This window comes from Sus scrofa, chromosome 1 (genome assembly GCF_054392235.1).
Source record: "Sus scrofa isolate SSC_HxYL_T2T_F1_AM1 chromosome 1, Sscrofa_HxYL_maternal_Yorkshire_Landrace_v2.0, whole genome shotgun sequence".
Classification (NCBI taxonomy): Eukaryota; Metazoa; Chordata; class Mammalia; order Artiodactyla; family Suidae; genus Sus; species Sus scrofa.
This window is the reverse complement of record NC_139383.1, coordinates 229,452,149-229,476,911: the sequence shown is the minus strand read 5'-3', so window position 1 is coordinate 229,476,911 and position 24,763 is coordinate 229,452,149. Positions and strand designations below refer to the sequence as shown.

Sequence of the window (24,763 nt, the reverse complement as noted above, 5' to 3'; positions counted from 1 at the left end):
AGGGACCTACTTGAAGTTATGAGAATCTGGTACACAAAAACTAAAACTGTGTGCCATTGGAGTTTATAGAAGACTTTGGCTTAACATTTTATGAAGCAGACTGGCTGCCATTCAGTCTGTGGCCTAGGAGCAACACTCTTAATGCACCTCCAGGCACCCGGGGATAAAATCCCCAAATGTGAATTATGAGACGAAGGTGTCACTGCATCATCAGGGTTGCCTTACAACAGACATGAGTTCTAACAGCCACCTTTCCTGCTCTGCAATCACAAACTGGTCTCATCATTGATTTACTTTCTGACATTTCTTTGGTTAGCCCTATAGTGTGTATATTTGCAACAACAATGTTTTGGGACTATCATTTTTGACTCTTCCTGTTTTGCTATTATGCAAATTACTAAAACAGGAATTAATGCATACAGCTGATAAATACTGACAAGAGTTTCGCATGAGTGATGTTGATTCATACAGGACTTTCACCAGCACATGAATGTCTTCTATCACCAAGGAGGCACAGAAGCTGAACACTGAGCATCTTCATACAGCTTATTCCAGAGAATAGCAGGCAGGTTCCCCAAGTCCTGCCTCGTGACTCAGTCTCCTCACTGGCTCTGGCTCTGTCTTAGAAGGAATATTTGCATAGTCTCCCCAGTCTTTTACACTTTGTCCCTGACTCCAAAATTCAATTCCTTAAAATTTCAAGACATCTTCACTTTTTTTTGTTTGTTTTTTGAAGAAAGACATACATTTTTTTTTGCCACACTTATTAGAAATTTCATATTACAACAAAACAAAAAACTCTGAGCTGGTGTTGTTTTTGTTTTTAAATCAGGATTGCTTTCATTTGTGTGCACTCTATTCCAGCCTTATTTTTCCTCAAGCCTTGTTCCTTTTTATGTGTGGTTTTACAGGTCATGAGTTTCTTCATGATTATAAATCGTATTGTCATATTAGAGCGGCATGCTGATGTTAAAATTTAAGAAATATGTGTTACCCTTTTCATCATCCCAAAACTGATTTTGCTTTTATAATCAATTCCATTGCTATCTCTAAATTCTTTTTCAACTGAAGAGTGAATCCGTGAATTGGGTAGGCTGAGGATTATTTTTCTTGCTGGGTGGGGTTTAATAAAAATATTTTGCCCAATTTTATCACTTTTCTCCAGGACTCCAGTGAAGGTCAGAAATAATTTCTTGTTATTTTTAATTAACTGCAGGCAAAAAGTCAAGAAGAGTTTAAACTGCATTTAAATTCAGTTCTTGCACTTGATAGATGTCACATAAAGAAAGCATAGAAACAGAAAGATAATGAATGATTCCAAAAGACATAACTGTCATATTCAAGGAGGACTGTATGACATTTCCACAGAATAAGAGTGCTGTAAACATATATTACATTTTCCTCTATGACAATTTCTTACTTAAAAAAATGTCCTTAAAAACGTACATTATTTTCACTTCTTACCTTTATCCAGATTTCCAGGAGACACAGCATTTAAATCACCAAACTGCAAAACAGTCATTTGTGCAACAGTTACTACCAAGTAGAATAAAATAATATTCTACCAGTGGTAAAAACACCACACTACGACTTTTTAAAACTGTAAACTAGTGACCATTTTGATCTCCAGCTACAAGGGTCATCTAATTTTCCAATCAAACCTGTCGAATTTGAACAGTTTAAATTGTGTCACAATTTAGCTGTCTTAGCCTCTTTGCAGAAGGATAACAATTTTCTCTGCTTTCCATGCCCCATTTTACTTTTTATTATCTCATCAGGGAAGGAATATGGGCCCGACTAACCTGGATGAAGAGAGATGTGGTGTAATAAATTTGGAAAAGCTCTCATGAAGCAGGATGTATCAGCTCCACCCCTGTGTACTGTCCATGAGTCCACCTGGCGTCTACCTTTACAGAAACATGGTCCAGCCACTTGGTTGAACTCTATTTTTTAAACTTTTGTGAGCAGAAATGAAAAGCATAATAGGAGCCCCAGCTCCAATGTTGACAGTATTTATTTTTTACAAAATCTTTAATTTGAGAATTCTCTTCTTGTTATTTGACCTTATTTACTATGATAACAGGGTCATGCATTAAAAAAGAAAGGCATCTGACTGTTATTAATGCAACAAAGAAGGGCTTAAAACAATATGCAACAATTAAAAACTGTCAGCTTAGGCTTTGTTTTCTATCGTTGTTTAAAAGCTTGATGATATTTTTACAGCAAAAAAATATACATATTTTTTGAGAGCCTCAGGGTGAATAGACAAATACACTAAAGAAAAAAAAACTGAAGAGAAAATTAAAAAAAAAAATTTGAAGAGCAGAGGTAACAAAGCTAATCGTAAAAAAAGGTGAAGTGAGACCTCAAAGCACCAGCTTTTTAAATGGTGAACATTACTTTTTAAAAGCTGAAGATTCAGAATTAGTCATTATTGGAAATTCACATTTCTCAAAAGGCTTGGAAAGGGTGAGACAAAAATTCTACTTACATTCAGAAGCATGCTTATAAAGAGTCACATGATAGGAGTAATTTTTTCATCTATGTATGTCTATCAAGTAATAAAACTGATCTTATTTTGCAAAAATACCTGCATACAATTTTTTTTTTTAACTTAAACATGTATTGTTCTTCATAGTAGCTACTTTGAGAGCTTACACATTTATTCCAAGGTTGGAGATTCTGAAATTTCTCTCTGACAATCGATTTTAAAGTTCGTTTATGAATCATTCGAGAAAGTCCATCTTGTTGTTTTACATTGAACTGTGGCTTCAAACACTCCAAATTTTATTCTTTGTACTTGGCCTTGACCTGATTTTTGATTACTCACCAAAATCAAATGCATCTCTGCCACAATTCAGGATATTCAAAATAATATGACATCTTAACTCTTTATTATTTCTTAGCAATTCAGATGCAATTTAAAAAGAGGCATTCCATAACATTTTACACCATGGCAGTATTATAGCCTTCCTAGGAGACTGCTTTGGAGGGGACAAGGGCCTCTTGGATGCGTAACTCCTAACATTTGTTTGAAAGACTGTCCCACTGCTTTACAGTTACATCGCATTGGGCAGCAAATATAAAGTCATAAATACTGAACTGTTGTTTTGAAGTTCCTGTTCACATGGCTCAGAACCTTTTACTAGTCTAAATAAAAATCACAGTTTAGGAGTTCCCACTGGGGCACAGGGGGTTAAGAATCAGACTGCAGTGGGTCAGGTGCTGTGGAGGTATAGGTTCCATACCTGGTCTGGCACAGTGGGTTAAATGATCCAGCATCACTGTAGCTTGCAGCTGCAGCTCAGATATATTCCCTGGCTTGGGAACTTCCATATGTTGAAGGTATGGCCATAAAATACAAAAACAAAAACAGAAAGAAAACCACAGTTTAAATTATATAGAATTTCTTGAATAAGAATATAAGCAACAAAAAAACCAGTTAGATCCTTTATCTATTTTTGGTATTTAAATTATTTTAGAACTATCAATAGAGAATGCCCAAAGCTGAAGGATAATTTATAAGATATTTCTAATTGACCCACATGATAAGATTTTTATTTCTTTTAAGTGAGTACTTAACAATACTGAAGATCCAATACGGGAAATAAGTTGGTAGTGATGAGTCTAGACATACTTCTATATCTATAAAAAGGGAACACTCCATTTGCTTGTGATAAATTTAAATTATTATTACCATTGGTGATCACTAATATCAAAGTAGCTAAAACCAAAGTGTGAACATATTTGAAAATTCTTCTTCAAAAGAAAAACTGCTTTTAGTTGCTACTTAACTGAAAATATGATACCTTAACACAAAGATTTTCCTTTTAAAATTTCTGCTTAATCTTAATGAATATATCTAATTACTCAGGACACTGAAAATAAAAACCAAAGCAACTGAAATCTTTGTGTTTGTTATTATCATTAGTAAATAAACATTTGTATACTCAATGTTGTGGTCTTATGACCATGCACTGTGCCAAAAAAAAAAAAAAAAAAAAAAAAAAAAAAACCCTCCCAGACATTGTCAGTGCCTCTAGGCATCTCTTGGATTAATGACAAAGTACCACATGTACAGAAAAGAAAGTAGATTTAAAATAAAAGTCCAGGAGTTCCCGTCATGGCTCAGTGGTTGAAGAATCTGACTAGGAACCATGAGGTTGTGGGTTCGATCCCTGGCCTTGTTCAGGGGGTTAAGGATCCGGGGCTGCCATGAGCTGTGGTGTAGGTTGCAGATGTGGCTCGGATCCTGCGTTGCTGTGGCTGTGGTGTAGGCTGGCAGCTACAGCTCTGATTAGACCCCTAGCCTGGGAACCTCCATATGCCACATGTGCGGCCCTAGAAAAGACAAAAAAATAAAATAAAATAAATAAAATAAAGTAAAAGTCCTCTGAATAAGAGATTTTGATATCCCTATATAGCAGAAGGTGAAGGTATTTATATGAGTTTTACATGTGAGGAAAGAATATACATGTGATTAAGGAAAAACCACCATAATCCTATAGACAGACTAAGTAAGATTAGGACAATTAGATCATTCACTCAGTATTCTAAAAATATTTATTGAGAGCTTACTATGTGCCAGGTACTCTGCCAGATAGTTTCAGTTGGATAAATCTGGAAATAGTCCTTTCTGGAGGTGAGTATCAGAAGTTTCTTATATTAATAAGGATAGATAATTCAGCCCAAAAATGAGGCAGCCTATGAAACCTTCAAGAAGGTTTTAGAAGCATGGTGTTACTAGAAAGGAAAGTCAACTGCAGCGGGGATAGTGATGAGCAGCAGATCAAAGTAGCAGGAAGGGAGGGAAAGGCAGGGAAGACTGAAGGTAGGCAAAAGGGAGACAGCACCACAGACAGGAGAGAGAAGACAAGGACCTAAATAAGGCAGCACAAACCAGAAACAGAAGAGGAGGAGGCAAGATATGATTTGGATGAAAAACAATGGAGGGTGGCAAGAAAACCCAGAGATGACTGTGAAGTCATGGCCTCAGAAACTGGAAGAAACTGCAACTGTGTTCTGACTTACCCTGCTGCACAGGGGGTTGTAGGGGACAGCTTATAAAATACTTCCATGGTTCAGTATACAGTAGGCTTCCTTCAAATATGATGACTTCAAGTATTGCTTTCTTAATATAACTTCCTCAGAGAAACTTTTTCCTCACAGCCTTAACTACGTTTCTCCTTGCCTATCACTCTTTATTACTTCCTTCAAAGCATCACCACAACCCACATGACACACTGTGTTTCCTCATCTACTATCTGTCCTCCCAATGCCAGTGCCATGAGGGTAGCGACCATGTTTGCCCTCTTCATAAATGTAACCCAGAATTTAGTACATCACCTGATAAATATAGGCTGAATACGTAGCAAATGAATGAATTTGCTTTCTCTTTTCAGCCTCACCAAAAACTTATGAATTTGGCAAGGTAAGGAGCTTAGATTTAATCTTAGAGCTGGAAACACGTTCATTTGTCTAACATTATATAGGAAATATGGTGGTGTTAGATTTGAGATCAGATATTCTGACCATCAGTTTAGAAAGGAAGGGAGGAATGGAAGGGGTGAGGGAGAGGGGGAGGGTGGGAGGGAGAGGAAAAGAGAGAGAGAGGAGGGAGGGAGAGACAGGGAAAGTACGCCTGTTTCACACATGGATGAGGGATATAAATTAGGGGATTTAAAATGTGCTCTGGGGTTAGAAAGCATATGGCCGTTGATGTACATAGGGATTAAAATTCTGTTGGCTAGACAGATAAATATGGAATGTTCTGTAGTAGAAACGGAAGGGAACATAGAGAAAGCATATCTGCTGTTTTCAGAAAGAAACACCTCCTACCCTGGAAACTACTTCCTCTAGGTCCTGACAAGGGGTCATAATAGTGAGCATGCTCCTGGAAAGTGAAGACTAAAAAGTGTGTGGTTAAGGTAGCCACTGGGAGTCCGTTAGACCATAAATTCACTATGAGCAGTAATGGCCTTGGAGTACAAATGGGAGACTGGTCAGCACAGCCAGTGAAACCACAGGCAGCAAGCTTGAGAGAGACCCTGAGTATGACATTGACTGTGGCTAAGCAGCTGAGGAGTAGTTCATCATATGGCTTTGAGGCCTTGGCACAGCACCAGGAGAGGACCCAGGCTCGGCATGGGAAGATGCAACAGCCCACAGCTGTACTGTAGAGAAGACTGCATGCCACTTCCAGCAGCAGCAAACTTTTCACAGTGAGGGAGGCAGGGCTTGTATTGTAATAGGCGGGCATTGAAATAATGTCGAGGAAGCCAGGGAGCCCAGACAGCAAACAGGTGAAGATTCATGGGGGGCCCCCCAAACAGAGATGGGAATAGAAGGAAGTAGTTCAAGGACTAGGATGAAGACCTCACCCATGGGGAAGATTAGTGAGTAATCATACCCATACCATCTTGGGCAGCCATGTGAACATCCTCCATAGAATCTGTATCTTACTAAAAAAATCTGTTAGTATACAGATTTTAGATTTACAGGCAGACGGATACACACACACACACACATACACACAATGTATAACTGATTTACCTGGTGACATCAAAATATGAAAATGTATGGTCCAGAACAGAAGTTGGAATTTTTTTTCAGAAAGGTAGGGTAGGTCAGGTAGGGTGCTAAGATAAGGTAAGATGCTGTTGCAATTACTCAGCTCTGCTACTGTAATACAAAAATAGCCACAGACAACAGGCATATGAACTGTGATCCAATAAAACCTTACTTATAAAAACAAATGATGGGCTGACCCTTGGCTAGAAGACCCTGTAAACACCAGAAGACCTGGTTCAGTTCAGGAACAGTGAAGGGAATGGCAGGTTTTATCTCTAAGGAAGGTGTGAAGACTTTGGCCACAGGGAGGATATGGAACCAGAGGCTTTAAAGAGCTAGCTTCATCAGCTGATGAAGGTTGCCAGGAAAGAAATAAGGGTCAAGTTTTAAAGATGGAAATCAGTTGAAAGACTAAACTTCCTCTCTTCTCTATGGAGGCTTGTATGTATAGAGAGACCAAGGTTGGTGTTTGTGCCAGTTGGTGGGTGAAGAGGGATGAAGTCTAAGAATGCTAGGAAGGGCTGCATGGAAGGGACCAGGAAAAAGATTACATGTTAGTAATTCAGATGGGGCAAGCCTCCCTAGTGGGAACTTTGTTTCGACTTAGATGAAGATGTAAAGTTAGTCCAATAGCCTAATTTCTCCACTGGTAAAAACAAGTAAGTAGTTCTGGATGAAGATGAAAACGTTTTGGGGGTAGAGCCATCAATGGAGATACGACAGTGAGATGCATTCAGAGGAGAGGAGGAGGTAAGAAAAAATAACATACTAGAGGAAGAGTCCATAACTGATAAGTAATAACTGACTTCAGAGAAAAATAGTTTTATACTGTAATAGTTTCCTACTACTGCTAAAACAAATTGCCACAAACTTGTTTGCCAAAACCAATATAAACTCATTATTTTCTAAGTCCGGAGGCCAGAATTCCAAAATGGGTCTTATTGAGCTAAAATTAAGAGCTTGGCAGGGTTGTTATACTCCTTTCTGAAGATTCTAAGGGGGGATTTCTTTTTTCCTTTTCCAGTTGCTAGAGACAGACCACAGTCCAGGATGTGGCTCCCTTCCATCTTCAGAGCCAGCAACGGCAGGTCAGGTCTTTTTTCTGCATGTCCCTTGACACTGGCTCTTCTACCTCTCTCCTCCCATTTTTTTTTTTTTTTTTTTTTTTTTTTTTTTTTTTTTGGTCTTTTTAGAGCTGCATCTGCAGCATATGGAAGGCCCAAGCCAGGGGTCAGCCTATGCCATAGACACAGCCACAGAAACTCCAGATCCGAGCTGTATCTGTGACCTACACCACAGCTCATGGCAATACTGGATCCTTAATCCACTGATAAGGCCAGGGATTGAACCTGAGTCCTCATGGACACCAGTCAGGTTCATTACCACTGAGTCGTGACAGGAACTCCTTTCCTCCTCCCACTTTTTTTTTTTTTTTCGGTCTTTTTAGGGCCGCACCCATGGCATATGGAGGTTCCCAGGCTAGGGGTCTAATCAGAGTTGTAGCCACCGGCCAACGCCACAGCCACAGTAATGCCAGATCCAAGCCACGTCTGCGACCTACACCACAGCTCATGGCAATGTCGGATCCTTAACCCCGAGCAAGGCCAGGGATCAAACCCACAACCTTATGGTTGCTAGTTGGATTTGTTTCCACTGTGCCACGATGGGAACCCCCTCTCCTCCACTTTTAAAAACTGAGGTGATCCTATTGAGCCCCTCCAGATAATCAAGGATAATCTCATTTTAAGGTCATTTAGTTAGTCACCTTAAGTCCGTCTGTAACCTAACATAGCCACAGGTTTCAGGGATCAGAATGTAGACATCTTTAGGGCTTTATTACACTGCCTACTATACATATCTATATTATCTTAAAAATAACTGTCACATTTATCTTAAAAATCAATTGATTGTAAATTTTCTTTCTAGTATTGGAGGAAATACACCCTCCAGATCAAGCTGTTTGGAATATATTAATTTTTCTCTCAATTTTGTCTGTTTCATGTTTTTCACTGGGGGTAGGGGGTAGGATAGTATAGGGGCATGAATTAATTTCTTATGATATTCTTGGTACTAAGGGCATTTGTTCTTTATTTTCATTTATAGACTTTGAAGTTATATACAAAATTTCCTACCAATCTGAAAGGTTTTTTTTTTTTTTTAAACAGCATGCAATTCAAGGTTTAGGCTTCCTGAAACCACAGATACATCCAAAAAGTTTATTAAGATCAGAGGTGAAAGTTGTTAGTGACAAGTAAGGAAGTCTTTCCTAACAAAGAAGTGGAAGTCAAAAGTGAGGAAATCAAAAGCTACTAAACAGTGAGGGCAGAACAGCACCACATCCAAATGGAGGATGAATGAGCAGCTCCAATGATAAAGCTGCATACTAAAGAGTGGATACATACTGGTCCTTTGCAGTTTCAGGAGAACAGCTTGTGCCACCAAACTGCACCACAAACAGCCCCAATGACCTTAGAAAGTCCTCTTGGGTTGGCACTACTCAACGGTTCTGCCAGGATAAGGTGCTGGCAGGGGATTAGCAGACATTAGATGTCTCTTTGGGACTTTTCCCTTTTAACTTGCATAAATTTTATATATACATAATTTTAAATATGATACTCTCTTCCCATTTCACAAGTATTTATATAACATTTCATTCATTCCTACTAGTCAAGATTTTATCTAGATATAGCTATGTCTAGTTAGACTTAATTATGTTTGTGCTTCTTAATGTTGCCATTTTCTTTTCTAATTGATTGACTTATTTCCTCATTCTATTTTGTTGTCTGTGTTTTACAAAGCATTGAATTAGTTTGCCTCTGATGATCACTTTGGCTACATCCCAAATAATGCTGTTGGATGCTTTGTAATTCCATGAATCATTTGACTCAACATTCAAAAATTGTCTACAGGCTATTTTTCCCCTTGCAAGGTAGTATTATTAAATCCTTCATGGGCCTTCATGTTATGTTTCATTAATTTCAACTTCTAAGCTTATCTCTGTGTTGTCAAAAAATGATGGTCTAATTTTACACACTATCACTTGCACTGTCATTGTAACATCAATATTAAAAAATATAATTCAGAGTAGAAGGCAATCAAATATAGTCTTTCTAGACTAAAATACATAGCTTCAGATATTTATATATGTACAGAAAGGAAAGGAAAAGAAATATAACTAAGAAAAATCAGGTAACTTTCTATGTGCCTGTCTACCTGCCCATCCACCCTATCTGCCTATAACCTATAGCTGTCTACTTATCTTATTTAGTCCTCACAGTACCCCTGTGAAGGAATGGTCCTTATGCTTATTTTGTTGGTGAGAAAACTCAAGCTTTTATATATATAAACTTAAATACATACACACACTTGCCTAAATTGCAAAAGTATTACATGTGAAATACAGAATTTAAATTCCACTGTTGAATACAATAGGTTGAACAACACAGGATTTGGAGCCAGCCTGACCTTGGTTTGAATCACATCTCTACCACTACCAGTCATGTGATCTCAGACATAATACTCTTTGATACTCAGGATTCCTTATTTATGAAAGAGACAGGTTTTATTGTCCTCAAGAATCATTTCTGAAATACTATTGACAAAGCCCTAGAGTTCCATAAGATGGTGATTTTGAAATGAAAGTCTCCAGCTGAGTGGGGTTACAAGAAGTATTGCTTCAGAATGGAAATATTCCTTAGGCTTTGACTTCAGGTTGTTGACACTATAAACTCAGTGTAGGACTGAAGTTAAAGTCAGTTTATGTATGGACCAAGCCATTTATGACTCAAGTAAATACCATGAGAAGGGCTGACCTAAGCACGGATGGTGTTGTGTATGTGTATGTTATATTGAATGGAATGGGGGTGATCATACAATCAGAAATATGTGATGAGCTCAAAGGAATATCAACATGCAAACCTTGTCCTAAACAACTGCTTCTCTCCCTGTTCTTTGAAGAAGTCAATGAAGGAATAAGGACCTTTAAAGATTTTCCTATAGAAGCAGGAAGACTGTTCCCATGCAGAGTTGGAAGTGTCTGATCCAGTTCTAATCTTTCAACATTCTACACTTAGCTTGAATGTTCTGATCTTTACAAACCTTAGACAGCTGAACAGTCTCCTATGATTTCAGTTCTATTAACTGAAGTTAGTAGAACTGACCACAAAAGGATTAGAGAGGGGCAACTATCTTGAAGATTTTTTAATGATGGAGAGATATCTTAAAATGTCAATTATAAGGGATCCCAGAGCATTGCTATTTTCTTTAATGTCTTCCAAATGAGAACAAAGTTAATTAAAGCATTAACTTAGCACTAGTACAGGATTTCATAAGTGAAGAAAAATAATTGCTGACTTTAAAGTGATTTCCAATTTTATAAAATTTGCAAGGAATGTTAATGTTCCATTTGTTAAGATCCTGTGTTCCTTGGGTGTGCTTTTCTATGTATTTTCAAATAATTTTATTGAGGCCTGCTAAGATAGCTAAGATTTATGCCAGTTTGCTTCACACCTAGGAAAATTCTGTCCTATATTTGCTGTTGGTTCTACTTCTTCAAACTAGCCAGCCATCCTGGGAACATATGCTCCTGGCCACTTTCTACCCAGGTAGCATATTTTCATCATGATTCTAACTATTCAGGCTCTTTTTGTTCCTGTTTACACCCTGGGAACACAGCAATTCAAGTACCTTTAGACTATTTCAAAATCTCTAAGATGTGATACAAACAACCATGTATAAAATAGATAAACAACAAGAATATATTGTACAGCACAAGGAAATATAGCCATTATTTTGTAACAACTTTAAATGGAGTATAATCTTTAAAAATACTGAAATCACTTTGCTGTACACTTGAAACTAATGTGATATTGTAAATCAATTATATTTCAAGAAAAAAAAACCTATAATAAGCACACATAAATGAACACACAGGTAGTAAAGAAGTAGGAATACAGGCCTTAGTTGCTTTGAGGAGAAAAGTAGTTTTAGAGATAGGAACCTTTAATGTTAATATCATACCAAACCAAGAGGGGCTCTGTCCTGAGCTCTACACCATGGAGAACACCACTCCGGCTTTCCTGTGGCTGTGGCCCTCCCTACAGTGTAAGGGGTCCACTGGGCCACAGAGATGTGACCCCCCCCCCCCATTTTTGTCTTTTTAGAGACACACCTGCGGCATATGGAGGTTCCCAGGCAAGGGGTCAAATTGGAGCTGTAGCCACTGGCCTACGCCACAGCCACAGCAACACCAGATCTGAGCCGCATTTGTAACCTATATGACAGCTCATGGCAACACCAGATCCTTAACCCACTGAGCGAGGTCAAGGATTGAATCTGTGTCCTCATGGATGCCAGTCAGCGTTCACTCCCGCTGAGCCATGATGGGAACTCCTATTCCCAGCCCATACTTCCATTATGTGAGACACCAAAATTCCCTGCCTAAAGGTCCCAAGTCCCCTCAGTTGCTAAGTCCACCCTTTAGGAGAGATAAGGGATAGCTGATGGGGGGGCAGCTATTGCAAAGAGTGGGCAAGACCTGATCACTGGACCCAGGTGTCCACAAGCATGAGCACAAGGTTCTTCAAAGTACAGGGTGGGGAATGATCTGTAAGTGAAGTGGTCCAAGGGCCAGCAGGTGGGCCATGGCCAGCTATGTTTATGCCACCATTTTTTGGCATGGAACTAGAAGAAGCCTAAAGATTTTAAATTTAAACCCAGCCTTCCAAGTTGTTATCAAGATATATATTTATCAACCTAGGTAAACAGAATAGATTTTTATTTTTTGGCCACACTCACAGCATGCAGAAGTTCCCGGAGAAGGGATCAAACCATGCCATGGGAGTGACAATGCCATCTCTTTAACTGCTAGGCCACCAGGGAACTCCAAACAGATTTTACTTATAGTTGGATTCATAACTTTTAAAATATTTACATGTAGGTTACCATAGGCCCTGCAAATGTTAAAGTTGGGCCTGACAACATACTCTTTATGGAAACGAAACTATGGGCTGAAAAGAAAGAACCTTGGTACTCAGAACTAAAGACAGACTTGCAGTGAAGCCCCCTTCACTGTCTATCACAGAACCATGACATTAGTTTGTTATGTCAGAGGAGTAATTCTTATTTTGTTCGTATCACTTGTCTTTTTTAGAAATTATTAACTGGGGAAACAATGGTGGTGGGAATATGCAAAGATGTTCTCTTTGCACTAAGAAGATCTTTACACTAGCATGAATCAAAACTGAAGTACTTGTAGGATCATCACATTTGGCCCAATATGAGAACTGAAAATTTCTCATATTTATGAAAGCATATTTAAGTACAGTAATGGTTAGAAGCAGAAAGCAATGCCTGTGAATTGAGGAACTTATCCATTTCAAACAATGCCTACTTCTCCATCAGGAGGACCAGCAACTACCACCTTTACCCGTGTCTGTGAGTGAAAATACAGAAAGACAATGGCAAGGCCAGAGCCACTTGGGCTGGGCACAGGATAGTAGAGTGTGGAAGGAGGCCAGCAGGGGGAGCTGTCATACTTAATTTATGCCAGGGAAATTTCACTCCTAGCTGACTGAGATTGGGGCTACTCTAACTTGTTTCTAAGCAAAGCCCAGGGGTGCACTTTGCTGAAGAGGGCAGTGTCCTGAATTTCCCTTCCCAATGTATCTACAGTGATCATTTTAATTCTACAAAAATGTCAAGAAATCTTGAACTTCTATTTTATTCTCTTTTCCCACTTCCAAACTCTTTAGGAAAACTAATCTCTAGTTGTAAGCACATAGGAAAACCCAACTTCATAAGAGGTTCTTTGAAACACTGACAGACATATTTAGGGGAAAGGGAGCACTTCTTGGTCTAGGAGCTTTACTTTCCTGACATAGAAATCCAATATGGCAATCATGAAATCCAATGAGAAGTCCTGTAAGTTGGTAGTCTGTATTTCCATCATTCTTTTGTACTTCCTTCCTTGTGTTTAGACCACAGTTCTAAGCAAAACTCCATCCCATGAAGAGGATGCAAGGAGAGGTTAAAGTCCAGAGCAAGAGGGAAGAAAACCAAGTAGAGGAAACTAATGAGAAGGGATCCTAGAGGGAAAGGGTTGTAGCCCTGGGCTGCTGAATCAATTAGTGCTTTTCTCAAAAGCAAGGAGAGTAAGTAACAGAATGACAAACCAGGGAGGAGGAGGGGAAAAACGGGAAAGCATCTACAGAGTTAATTCTTAGGAACTTGGAGTTTGAAGACGTAGGAGAAAAGCTTTCCATTTTTATAATTCATTATAATTTCATTTTTATAATTTATTTTCAAGTTGTTAGGACTGTGCTAATGTAAAGGAGCAGATTTACAGCTAAAAGCAAACTGCAAATTCTAAAAACATAATTTTGATTTAGGTCTGGTCTGTGGGTGGGCACAGAGGAGCTGAAGGGTGTAATTTGTTGTTGTTGTTGTCTTCTGGCAGATTTAGCTTCCCAATTGCTATTTGCTTAGCCTAATATTCCATTTAGTTTGCATATACTGAATGTCTACTAAACAAAAAGTGTAAAGGGGAAGGGTGGTGAGACTATCAAGATGCATCCTGCAATGCAGGGGAAAAAAAGCCCTGGAACAAAATAATGAAAGCTTTCATGCCAGGCATCTGGTTTGTATATGATTGTGAGTGTGCATGCATTTGGGGGAGTTGTAAAAGTACAGATAAAAATAAATTAGTCTCTATTCTGAAACTGTCTGTAAACAATTTATATGGTGAAAAATTAAAATGTATATTAAACTTATTTGACTACTTGGAGTGAGATAGCCCTGCTTTCTATAGTTGGCCCTACCACTTGTTACTTCTGATACTGGGCAACTTTCAACCTGTTTTCCTTATGGGTAAAATGGGGATATTAGCACAACCCTTGCAAGGTTTTGGTGAATACTAAGTAAGAATGTAAGACACTTAGCACAGTAATTGTCATAAGGCCAGACTTTGATTAGAAAAATATTGATAAACTAGCTTTATAATATATAAGAAATGCATAGTATATTAAATATTATATATAAAATATGTATTATAAAATATAAAATTATTATATATAATAAATAACACTTTTAACAAGTATTTATTACATTTTCTAGGTTATTACTAGAAAATAAGATTTTTTTTCTGCAAATGATTTTAATTGTGATGATTCCTCCCTTTTTAAAAATACCCTATAACAAGTCTATTATTCAACAGGTACATTTTCTATGTAATTCCAAGTTGCACTAGAATAATGCTAACTGAAATTTGTTGTTCATTAATTTGACTTTACCCTAAGCATCCATGCTTATTTAAAATGGTTATATTTCTATCAGAACATTTTCACTCAACTTTTATCCTAAAAGCTTGCCTATAAATTTTTATTGCTGTTCTCCAGTTTTTAGGTTTTGAATAGTTTTTTTCAGGAGTTCCTGCTGTGGTCCAGCGGTAATGAACCCAAGTAGTATCCATGAGGATGTGGGTTCGATCCCTAGGCTCACTCAGTGGGTTAAGGATTCAGTGTTGTTGTGAACTGTGGTGTAGGTCACAGACATGACTCAGATCTCGAGTTGCTGTGGCTGTGGCATAGGTTGCAGCTGCAGCTCTGATGTGACCCCTAGCCTGGGAACTTCCATATACCACAGATGTGGCCCTGAAAAAAATCAAAAAAACCCAGCCCTGAAAAAACAAAAAAACCCAACCAAACAAAAACAACAGTTTTCCCCCTTTCATTATGAGTACATCAATTGTGATGAAACCAAGACTTTTTTTGGGGGGGAGGGATGCTGCACCCATGGCTTGTGAACCTGTGCCACAGCAGCCACCCGAACCACTGCAGTGACAAAACCAGATCCTTAACCCACTGTGCCATGAGAGAACTCCTCAAGACATTTTTCTTTTAATGGTAAAGCCTTAAGAGTTCCTCAATTTTTTCCCTAGAAAATATTATTAAAATATATTTTTTGAAGTTCCTGCTGTGGCACAACGGGATTGGAGGCATCTCAGCAGTGCCAGGACATAGGCTTGATTTCTGGCCCAGCACAATGCGTTGCACTGCCACAGCTGCAGTGTAGGTTGCAGCTGTGGCTTTTATCTGATCCCTGGCCCAGAAACTCCATATGCTGTGAAGTGGACAAAAATGAAAAAAAAAATTATATTTTTAAGGTTGATAGTCACAACCAAGTAATTAAAACATCTTTTGGTTCCTATTTTTTTAATTTCAAAAAGTTTTTTACATTGATGGCTTAGATATAATATGAAGTATATTTAAATTAGGATAAAGAAAATTCAAATATATATAATAAAGTATATAAATCTTTATCACAGAAAGTCATTTATGAAGCAATAAAAATTTGTAGATTCAGGGAATATACTAATGGACTACATATATTTTAAAGAAATAAACCATGTATGCCATGAGCTTCAAAATATACTCCAAATAGCCATAAAATCCAAATAAAAGGATATTTTTATACTCAACTTTTCTTGTCAGAGCCACACAGAAAGCCTTACGATTTTTAAAATAATTTAACAGGTGTGAAAACAGATGTAACTTGTTCTTTTTATTCCTACTCTTAAAATTTCACTACTACCAGAAAGTCTCTGGACATGTTTATAATATTTAAATAAAAATTCAAAAAGATTGCATGAATTTTAGCAGTAAATAAATCCTGTTTCTTTTTTTTTTTATCATCCAGGCAAAAAATAAAAATAATGAAACTCTGGAAATGCAAATACTTTAAATAACATACTAGTCGGTTTTAACGTAGTAGCGGGCTGACATTTAGGAAAAAACTCATAGTTGTCATGCTGTTTCATCTGGGGGTTGCATTATATGGCAGTCTTCATTTCAACAATTTAAATGGCAGTGCTACAGGGAATGAAAAAATAAAACTTTGTATGTTTGTATACTGCATTTACATGTAAAACATAATGTACTGGACCCTCTTTCCTGCTCAAATTATGTAAATAATTTAAAAACTCAATGAATTCACATTAATGAAAAGATACACTGATCACTTCTTAAGTTACTTTCAAAAGGAAACCTTTCCCTTTGCTTCTGGATCTAGCTGACACCTCTCCCAAATATAGCATGTGTAAAGGTAAAACAAACATCCAGCAAATTGTGCGACTATTTTTCAGCTTTCCCTCACTGATTTCTGAACTACTCTTGCTCCAGTCTCACTCTATCATGCAGCAGGTAATACGTGTGGTAGATTAACAGCAAGGGCTTTGGTGCCAGGCTCCTTGGTTTCGGAATCTCATTTTACAATCTAGTAACTGTGTGTGTGACTGTGACTTGATGGCTCTGTGTCTCATTTTGTCATCTGTAAATAAGGCTAAAAGTAATAGCCACTCCTAAATGAATACTATTCTTTAAGCATTCCTATAGCTTTTAAATTTTCCTTTACAGCACTTATCACATGTATTCTCTATTAAAACACAAGCTTATTGAATGCAGTATCAAAATCCATTTTGTTCATCATTATATCCTAACCATTATAATTTTCGGTCTAGAGTAGATGCAAAAAAAATTTTGTTAAATAAATTAATTTCAGAGATAAGTCTGAGAATCAACATAAGCAGAACATGATTTGCTCAAGATTGTGCTGCCATAAATGACAAAACTATAAGTAGCATTCAGTTCTTCTGACTCAAAGACCTCTTATTTCCAGGCATTAAATCTTCAGTTACACAAATCATAAAAGAACCATGCAATTATTACTGTGTAGGTTCTAGGATGAAAAGTAAAAGTACAAATTGGAGAGAAAAGGAGTATCTAAGGTAGTCTGGGGAAACCAGGCCTTCTTGAGGAGTAGATGTTTAAGACAGAAAGGAGTTGGAATGGGCAAGGAGAGCTGGGCAGAGGGCTTCAAGTGAAAGAACTATTTATATAGTGGTCCAATGATGAGAAAGGCTTGGTGCATATGAACTGTGATTGCCACAGAAGGAGCTGGAAGAGCAAGGCTGAGGTTGATCAGAGTCAGGGTGCATCTTGTGTATCTAAGAAAGACTACTCTTCCTTAACTAGCAGAAGAGAAAGCTACTAAAGGGTTTTAGGTAGGAATAAAACAACCAAATTTGCATTTTCATAGGATGACACTGCACTATGGGGGGCGGGTCTGGGAAAGAGCAGACCTAGCAATTGGTTGGATATGTGGGTCAAGACAGAAAGATACATAAAGATGATGCTCATGTATCCAATATGATCAACAGGGAGGGTACCTTTTACTGAGAAAGGACCATTAGTAGACAGATCAAGAGCATAATTTCATTAAGTGTATAATAAATGCTCAATAAATAGTGACAACTATTGTTTTGTTGTTTTTGTTACTGGTGACTGAAAACCACTTGCTGCAATTGAGGGGAATGGTTATTTTCTTGGATTTCAACAGACTTTGGCCTCTGTTGTCACTCCCACTGTTCACAAGGCACTTCTGGAACTGGTGTTTGGAAAGGGAAGTCATCTAGGGAGCTAAGAATGCAACTGAGGCTTAACATGTTTTATGGGGAGATCAAACCTATAAAATTAGCTTTACTTGGCCTGGGCTGAGTAATGGATGAGCAGAGAGAGCTCAGAGGATTTTCCTATAAATTGGGTAAGGAAATAGTAAGCAAAGAATGTATGCTTAGATCTTTGATCTTAGAGAAGGTATTTTATAACTTACTTTCTGATCTAGATTTTATTTGCATCATATCTTTGAATCATGTGGCCATCTGCTATATTCATTTATACTGTTTACATATAGTTAAAAAAAAAAAGAATGCCTTTTTGAATGATTAGTTGGCAGTATTGACTACATAAGGCCACTTTAATTCTGGTGAGCCAGTACTGCCTATACTGCCATATGAGGAGATCATTAAGCCTTCACACAGAGTCACCACTCAACCACTGCCTTTGTTCCCTAGAGATACAAGGGAAGCAGAGTCCACACATCAGGATTAACCACAGGCTGTTAATGAGAATCCCTGTGATCATTATCCTGGTCATCCTGTTAAAGAGGTCCCGGAGCAAATGACATAGCTGCCAAATATGTTAAATACACAAAAAGGCATGTCTATTTCAGAAGTTTTGAGCCCTGAGTTAAAAATTTTTATAGTATGTAATTGACTTGCCAACTGGGCATTTTGCAACCAGACATCTATGAAAGAAAGAAAGAAAGAAAGAAAGAAAGAAAGAAAGAAAGAAAGAAAGAAAGAAAGAAAGAAAGAAAGAAAAGAAAGAAAGAAAGAAAGAAAGAAAGAAAGAAAGAAAGAGAGAAAGAAAGAGAGAAAGAAAGACAGAAACCTAAGGAAGGAGGCACTGAGAGAAGGACAAATCTAATAAAAGTCCAGATTGTTTAGGTCACATGAGGTCCTGCCTGTAATTTCAAAGCTAAAGTGAAGCTTGCTTAATCTCACACACATATAGTTGGAAACATTTAGGCACAATCACCATTAGGAAACATCATGCAAACACATACAGATCAGTGTACAGCAAGGGATTTTAAAGAAGGAAAGAATATTTTAACCAACATTTTGAATAAATTTCACATGTATTTTACTTATATTAGAATACTTATAAAGGTCCTTGAGGTATTTTAATATATTTTTCTTTATACCTCTATTATCATATTTATTAAACTAGTAAAAGCATCTAACATTTATTTTTCCTCTTTTTAAATTTAAATAAGCACATACACATAGCTTAAAAATGAACATGACTTCTTTACTGCTTTGGGTGGTAATATGTAACACTGCCTAGCCTGGTATAATCCAGCAAAATCTGACCCAATTCAAAACAACAAAGTGAGCATGTGCATCTACCCCTAATTGTATTAATCAACTCCTATGAATATTAACTTCAGCATTTTGGCTTTTCAATGTGTTCAAAACACATTTTGACACTCTCCAGAAATTATGGAGATAATTTTTTCCCACAACTTTAGTGATTAGAGTGTGGGTATGAAAATCAGACTGAATATTGAAAACAGGTCTTCACCGCTTGCTAGCTGTGTAACCGTTTAATCTCTTTGTACCTTAGCTTTCTTCTTGAATTTCAGACACTCATCTACAAAGGAGGATAACGTAGCACCTATCTCAATGAGTTGTTTTGTTAAATGCTTTATTATAAGTAAAGGACTTAGGACTGTGTTTGGCACATAATAAGTGCCCCCAAAATGTTAGCTACCATCTTCATCATCATTGTTATTATTCTTCCAAAACAGATCATTCATTTTGTTCTTGGGCACTTGAAAAAAGAGCCTATAAAATACATATGAAACTTTTTCTTTTGTGTTTCTAGCCCTTAATATTAGTAGAAGCTTCACTCTTTCTCATTTTCCAGTCAATAAGGACTTCTAAAAATTGAAGTATAGTTGATTTACAATATTGTGTTTGTTTCAGGTGTATAGCAAAGTGATTCAGATTATATATACGTTCATCTTTTCCAATTATTTTCCATTATAGTTTATTACAAGATACTGAATACAGCTCCCTGTGCTATACAGTAAAACCCTGTTGTTTATTTTACATATGGTAGTGTGCATCTGTTAATTCCACACTCCCAATTTATCAACCCTCTTCTCCTTGGTAATCGTGTTTGTTTTCTATGTCTATAAATCTGTTTCTGTTTTGTAAATAAGCTCATTTATGCTGTTTTTTAAGATTCCACATATAAGCGATAATCATGCAATATTTGTCTTTCTCTGTACGGTTTACTTCACCTAGTATGATAATCTCTTGGCCCATCCATGTTGCTGCAATGGCACTATTTCATCCCCCTGAGTAATAATAAGGATATTTTTTTGTCCAATGATTCTCAAGCTTTTCTTTTACATAGACAACTTTATAGCATATTGAAGCATGATATAATCTATAATTTTAGAATCTTCCAACTAAGAAAAAAATACATAAACAGAGGGATTTAAAGACCTCCTGGAATAACTACATAGGTCCTCTGGGGGCCAAGACTCATTGTTTAGGAATCATTGCTTTAACTGATAATTAAAATATTTAGGTTAAAATAAAATTCAGATTTTTTTTTTTAGGAAGCCCTGTAAGTCACAGTTCTTTTTGCCTTTCTTACCTCACCCATGACCGCTATGGGTGTCTCTCCTGTTGCCTGAGCAACACGATGTTCTACTAAGTAGAACATATACTCGTCGTAGAGTAGACGGATCAGGTGGAAGGAGCCAAAGCTAGCAGCACTGCGTAAGGTTAAGTCCCGAATAACCATTGAGCTGTTCCAAGAGAAAAGACACATATGCAGCCAGTATTAGTGACCAGGATTAGAGTTCATTCTACTTTTCCTCTTAAAAAAAGTGAGAGGTTTAAAAGTTTGGTGTAGCATACAACCTGCCACAGATTAATTTCCTTATTGCAAGCAGTTGGTTCAAGTCTTTCAAACAGAGTGGTAAAGATGTAATCTTCACCCAGACTTGACTAGACCTTTATGAGAGCTAGACAGGTTTTCATAGGGAAAAACCATTTTACTATCATAAGCAAGTCTGCTGATTCTATTAAATACACAAATGGGTCAGAATTGAATAAAAACGATTTTTGGAGGCTGACAACTCATCACCACCGTAAGAAAAAGCAACTCAAAGTGAAAGGCTTGAATAAATACCGTGTGTAACTATCTCTCAATGACAATGACCTTCGTGGTACATGTTGAGGAAAACATGTATTTATTCTTAACCAAGTACATAAAGTACACTAAGCAATGTTCCCAGATGTGGCAATGTAGAATGTGGGACAGCATTTACAGGGATTCCTGCAAGTTCTGTTGAAAGGCAGATTATTAAGTTATTCTAGTTCCTGACTGATTTCTATTAAGTTAGGGTGATTTTCCTGTTAGAAATAGCAAAATAAAATCAATTAAGAATCACATAACTTTGAAAAACATGAATGTTTAATTTATAAAATACCAAATCTGAACATTAATACTAATAAAATACTAACATTATACTCTATTATAATCAAAATGGAAGTGAGTCAAAATAAAATTTTAGCTTCACTGAAGACACATTAATTATTAAGCTTGTCCATGCACTTTAAATTTCTTTAATATTTCTAACTCGGAGTCAGAGTAGGATGTACATGTGTGTACGCATAGGTGTGTGTCTGTTTCTCCTCACTTTCACTTCATGGCCTTTTCTAGAGACTCTTGGCCTACACAAACTAAAATAGCCATTATATTCTCAGGAGGAAGAGAGAGTTTCTCACAAATGTATGGGCTGATTTTCCTAAGCCTTATTTTGCAATGAAGAATTGTAAAATGCTAGACAGATGGAAAACAGAAGACTCTACTTTTTATTTTCTGTTTCATTTTCATTATATAGAGGCTACTAATACATCAAATTTTATACATTCAACTTGGCAAGTGACAGATCATCACTGAACATCCAAAATCCTGAAGCCCTGGATTCTGCTTCTGGTGCTTCATTAATTCACTGTCCATCTCAAAAAAAAAAAAAAAAAATTGTTCCTCTGAGATTTTCTTTTGAGTGAAAATAAAAGCAAAAATTTTGGCTTTATCTAATTTATGTGATTACTTCAAAGATAAAATGGGTTAAAGATTGTGAAATAAACATGAATGAATAGAATAATACTCAAATACAAGTTATTGTGATTCTAATGTATAAAACAGGTGGAGCTGAGCTTCCCGTTCTCATTTGGTTATGGCAGCAAGAACAGGAGTTACTATTATGTGATGGCAGAGCACCTTTCATTTCTGTGATCTACTAAAATGAAAAAAAGCATGGGTTTGGAGTTAGACCCACATTACCCACTATATGATCCTGACCGTGATCATGTCATTCAACGTTTGCAGGTTCAAGATTACCTTGAGAGTCAAATGAGATAACGTATGTGAAATCTTAAGAAAAGGGATACCCATTTTACACTATTACATATGTTAGAGTTAATAATATGCTCATTATCATAAAAAGCAGTACCAGTGAACGATTCCTTAGAGGCAAAAACCTTAATGAATCCCTTAAGTTTAGAATTCTACTGGAGAAACACTAAAAGCAATTAATACCTTCATTTTATGTCAAAGGAATAATGACAAAATTCTGTTTATAAGTCTATGCATTCTTTTCCCAAAATTCAGTGACACATCACCTATTTGCAAAAATAATTATTGTAAATTCAATAGCTATTTGAAATAAAACATTTTTTTTCCTACGGAAAAATTTTAAAAGACAGAGAATCCTCTACTTAAAAAAGCAAAAACAACATAAAAATAACAAAACATTGCCTAACATTTTTACCCACACATCTAAACTTGATCATGTGAATTAAATAATTTTGAAAAATTAAGTAATTAAGGAGTAGAATATTTGCTCCTAATTACATATCTCTTGCTGAAGAAAGATAGCAAATATTCAAAATACTGCCTGGAGGAACAAATGGCTAAAACAGATATACAAAAATATGACTAATCATATTTAAAATTACAAGAAATACAAATTAAAGACACCATGGGAGTTCCCGTCGTGGCGCAGTGGTTAACGAATCCGACTAGGAACCATGGGGTTTCGGGTTCGATCCCTGGCCTTGCTCAGTGGGTTAACGATCAGGCGTTGCCGTGAGCTATGGTGTAGGTTGCAGATGTGGCTCGGATCCCACGTTGCCAGCGGCTACAGCTCTGATTAGACCCCTAGCCTGGGAACCTCCATATGCTGCGGGAACGGCTCAAGAAAAGGCAAAAAGACAAAAATAAATAAATAAATAAATAAAGACACCATGTATCATCTATTATAAGAAATTAAAAGATCAGTTTTGAAGAGGGTATGGGGAAAGAATGCTCCTACTGTTTCTACAAGCATAAATTCACAAACATTTTATGGAGGTAACTGTGGCAACACATGTCAAAATTAACAATGCACAAATTTTTTACCTAGTGATTCTAATTCTAGAAATTCACACAAATGAGCAAAGATAGTTTTAATTGCAGCAATATTTACACTCGTGAGAAAATAGGGTCAACACTAAATATCCAGTTGTAGGATACTAAGTAAGAAAGTATGGTTCACTACACATAAATGTAGTTACATGGGAAAATGTCTGTGATATATTAACTGAAAGAATTTAAATGTGTAATATGAGCCCATTTAACATAGAAACAATCTATACAACTCTTAAAAAATTCTACCCCTAGGAGTTCCTGTTGTGGCTCAGCTGTTAACGAACCTGAGTAGTATCCATGAGGATGTGTGTTTGATCCCTGGCCTTACTTAGTGGGTTAAGGATCCGGCATTGCCATGAGCAGTGGTATAGGGTCACAGATGTGGCTTGGATCTGGTGTTGCTATGGCTGTGGTATAGGCCAGCAGCTGCAGCTCTGATTCGACCCCTAGCCTAGAAACTTCCATATGCCGTGGGTATGGCCCCAAAAAGACCAAAAAGACCAAAAAAAAAAAAAAAAAATCTACTCCTAAATAAATGGGAATGTTTCATATTTTATTAGCACTGAGATAGTAACTTCATTAAAATAGTATTAGTCACTTTTAAAAGTGCAAATTTATTTGATTTTATGATAAATACTCAACTTTATACAAAGATAAATCATTTCAGTATTTATTATATTCATATCACAAGACCAAAAATGACTTATATGCTCAAGAATAAGAGACAAAGGGAATGTTTAAATGTATAAGACATACACAAAATTGAATATTGAATATATTAAAAATTATGTTTCTAAAGATATGCTAAGGTATTACATTAAATGAAAAATCTTAAGGGAAAAATAGAGATAAGAAACTCAATCAGATCTCAATTTTATATAACACTAAAAGAAAACATTTTACTAGAGACTATTTCTGGGCAGTAAAATTATGGATGATTTAAATTTATTCTTTGTATAGTATTTGTATTTCACAGATTTTTCTAAAGTGAGTATATACTAATTCCATAATCAAAAATGCTTACTTTAAAATATAACACTCCTTATTATATAGAAAAACAATCCTGGGTAACCTGAATGTCAATATATATTTGCAGGGATAAATATCACACATATAGAATGAATTATACATATATATAAAATCTTTTTAAAATTAAAGTATAGTTGATTTTGATTTACAATGTTGTGCCAATTTCTGCTGTACAGCAAAGTGACGCAAGTGACCCAGCCATACACACACACACATTCCTTTTCTTATATTATCTTCTATTGTGGTCTATCCCATGAGATTGGATATAGTTCCCT

At 36.7% G+C, this 24,763-nt stretch overlaps 1 protein-coding gene across 25 annotated transcripts in view; it reads right to left on the bottom strand.

Moving 5' to 3' along the window:
* Positions 1-24,763, bottom strand: part of RFX3 (regulatory factor X3) — a 306,998-nt gene that overhangs the window by 9,816 nt on the left and 272,419 nt on the right. For all 25 annotated transcript variants that reach the window (XM_084986795.1, XM_021064169.2, XM_021064230.2 and 22 more), the window contains 2 exons: positions 20,634-20,787; positions 1,465-1,507 (listed from right to left, as the gene is read on the bottom strand). In XM_084986795.1, the coding sequence (XP_084842921.1) occupies positions 1,465-1,507; positions 20,634-20,787 (197 nt within the window). The remainder of the gene's footprint in view (positions 1-1,464; positions 1,508-20,633; positions 20,788-24,763) is intronic.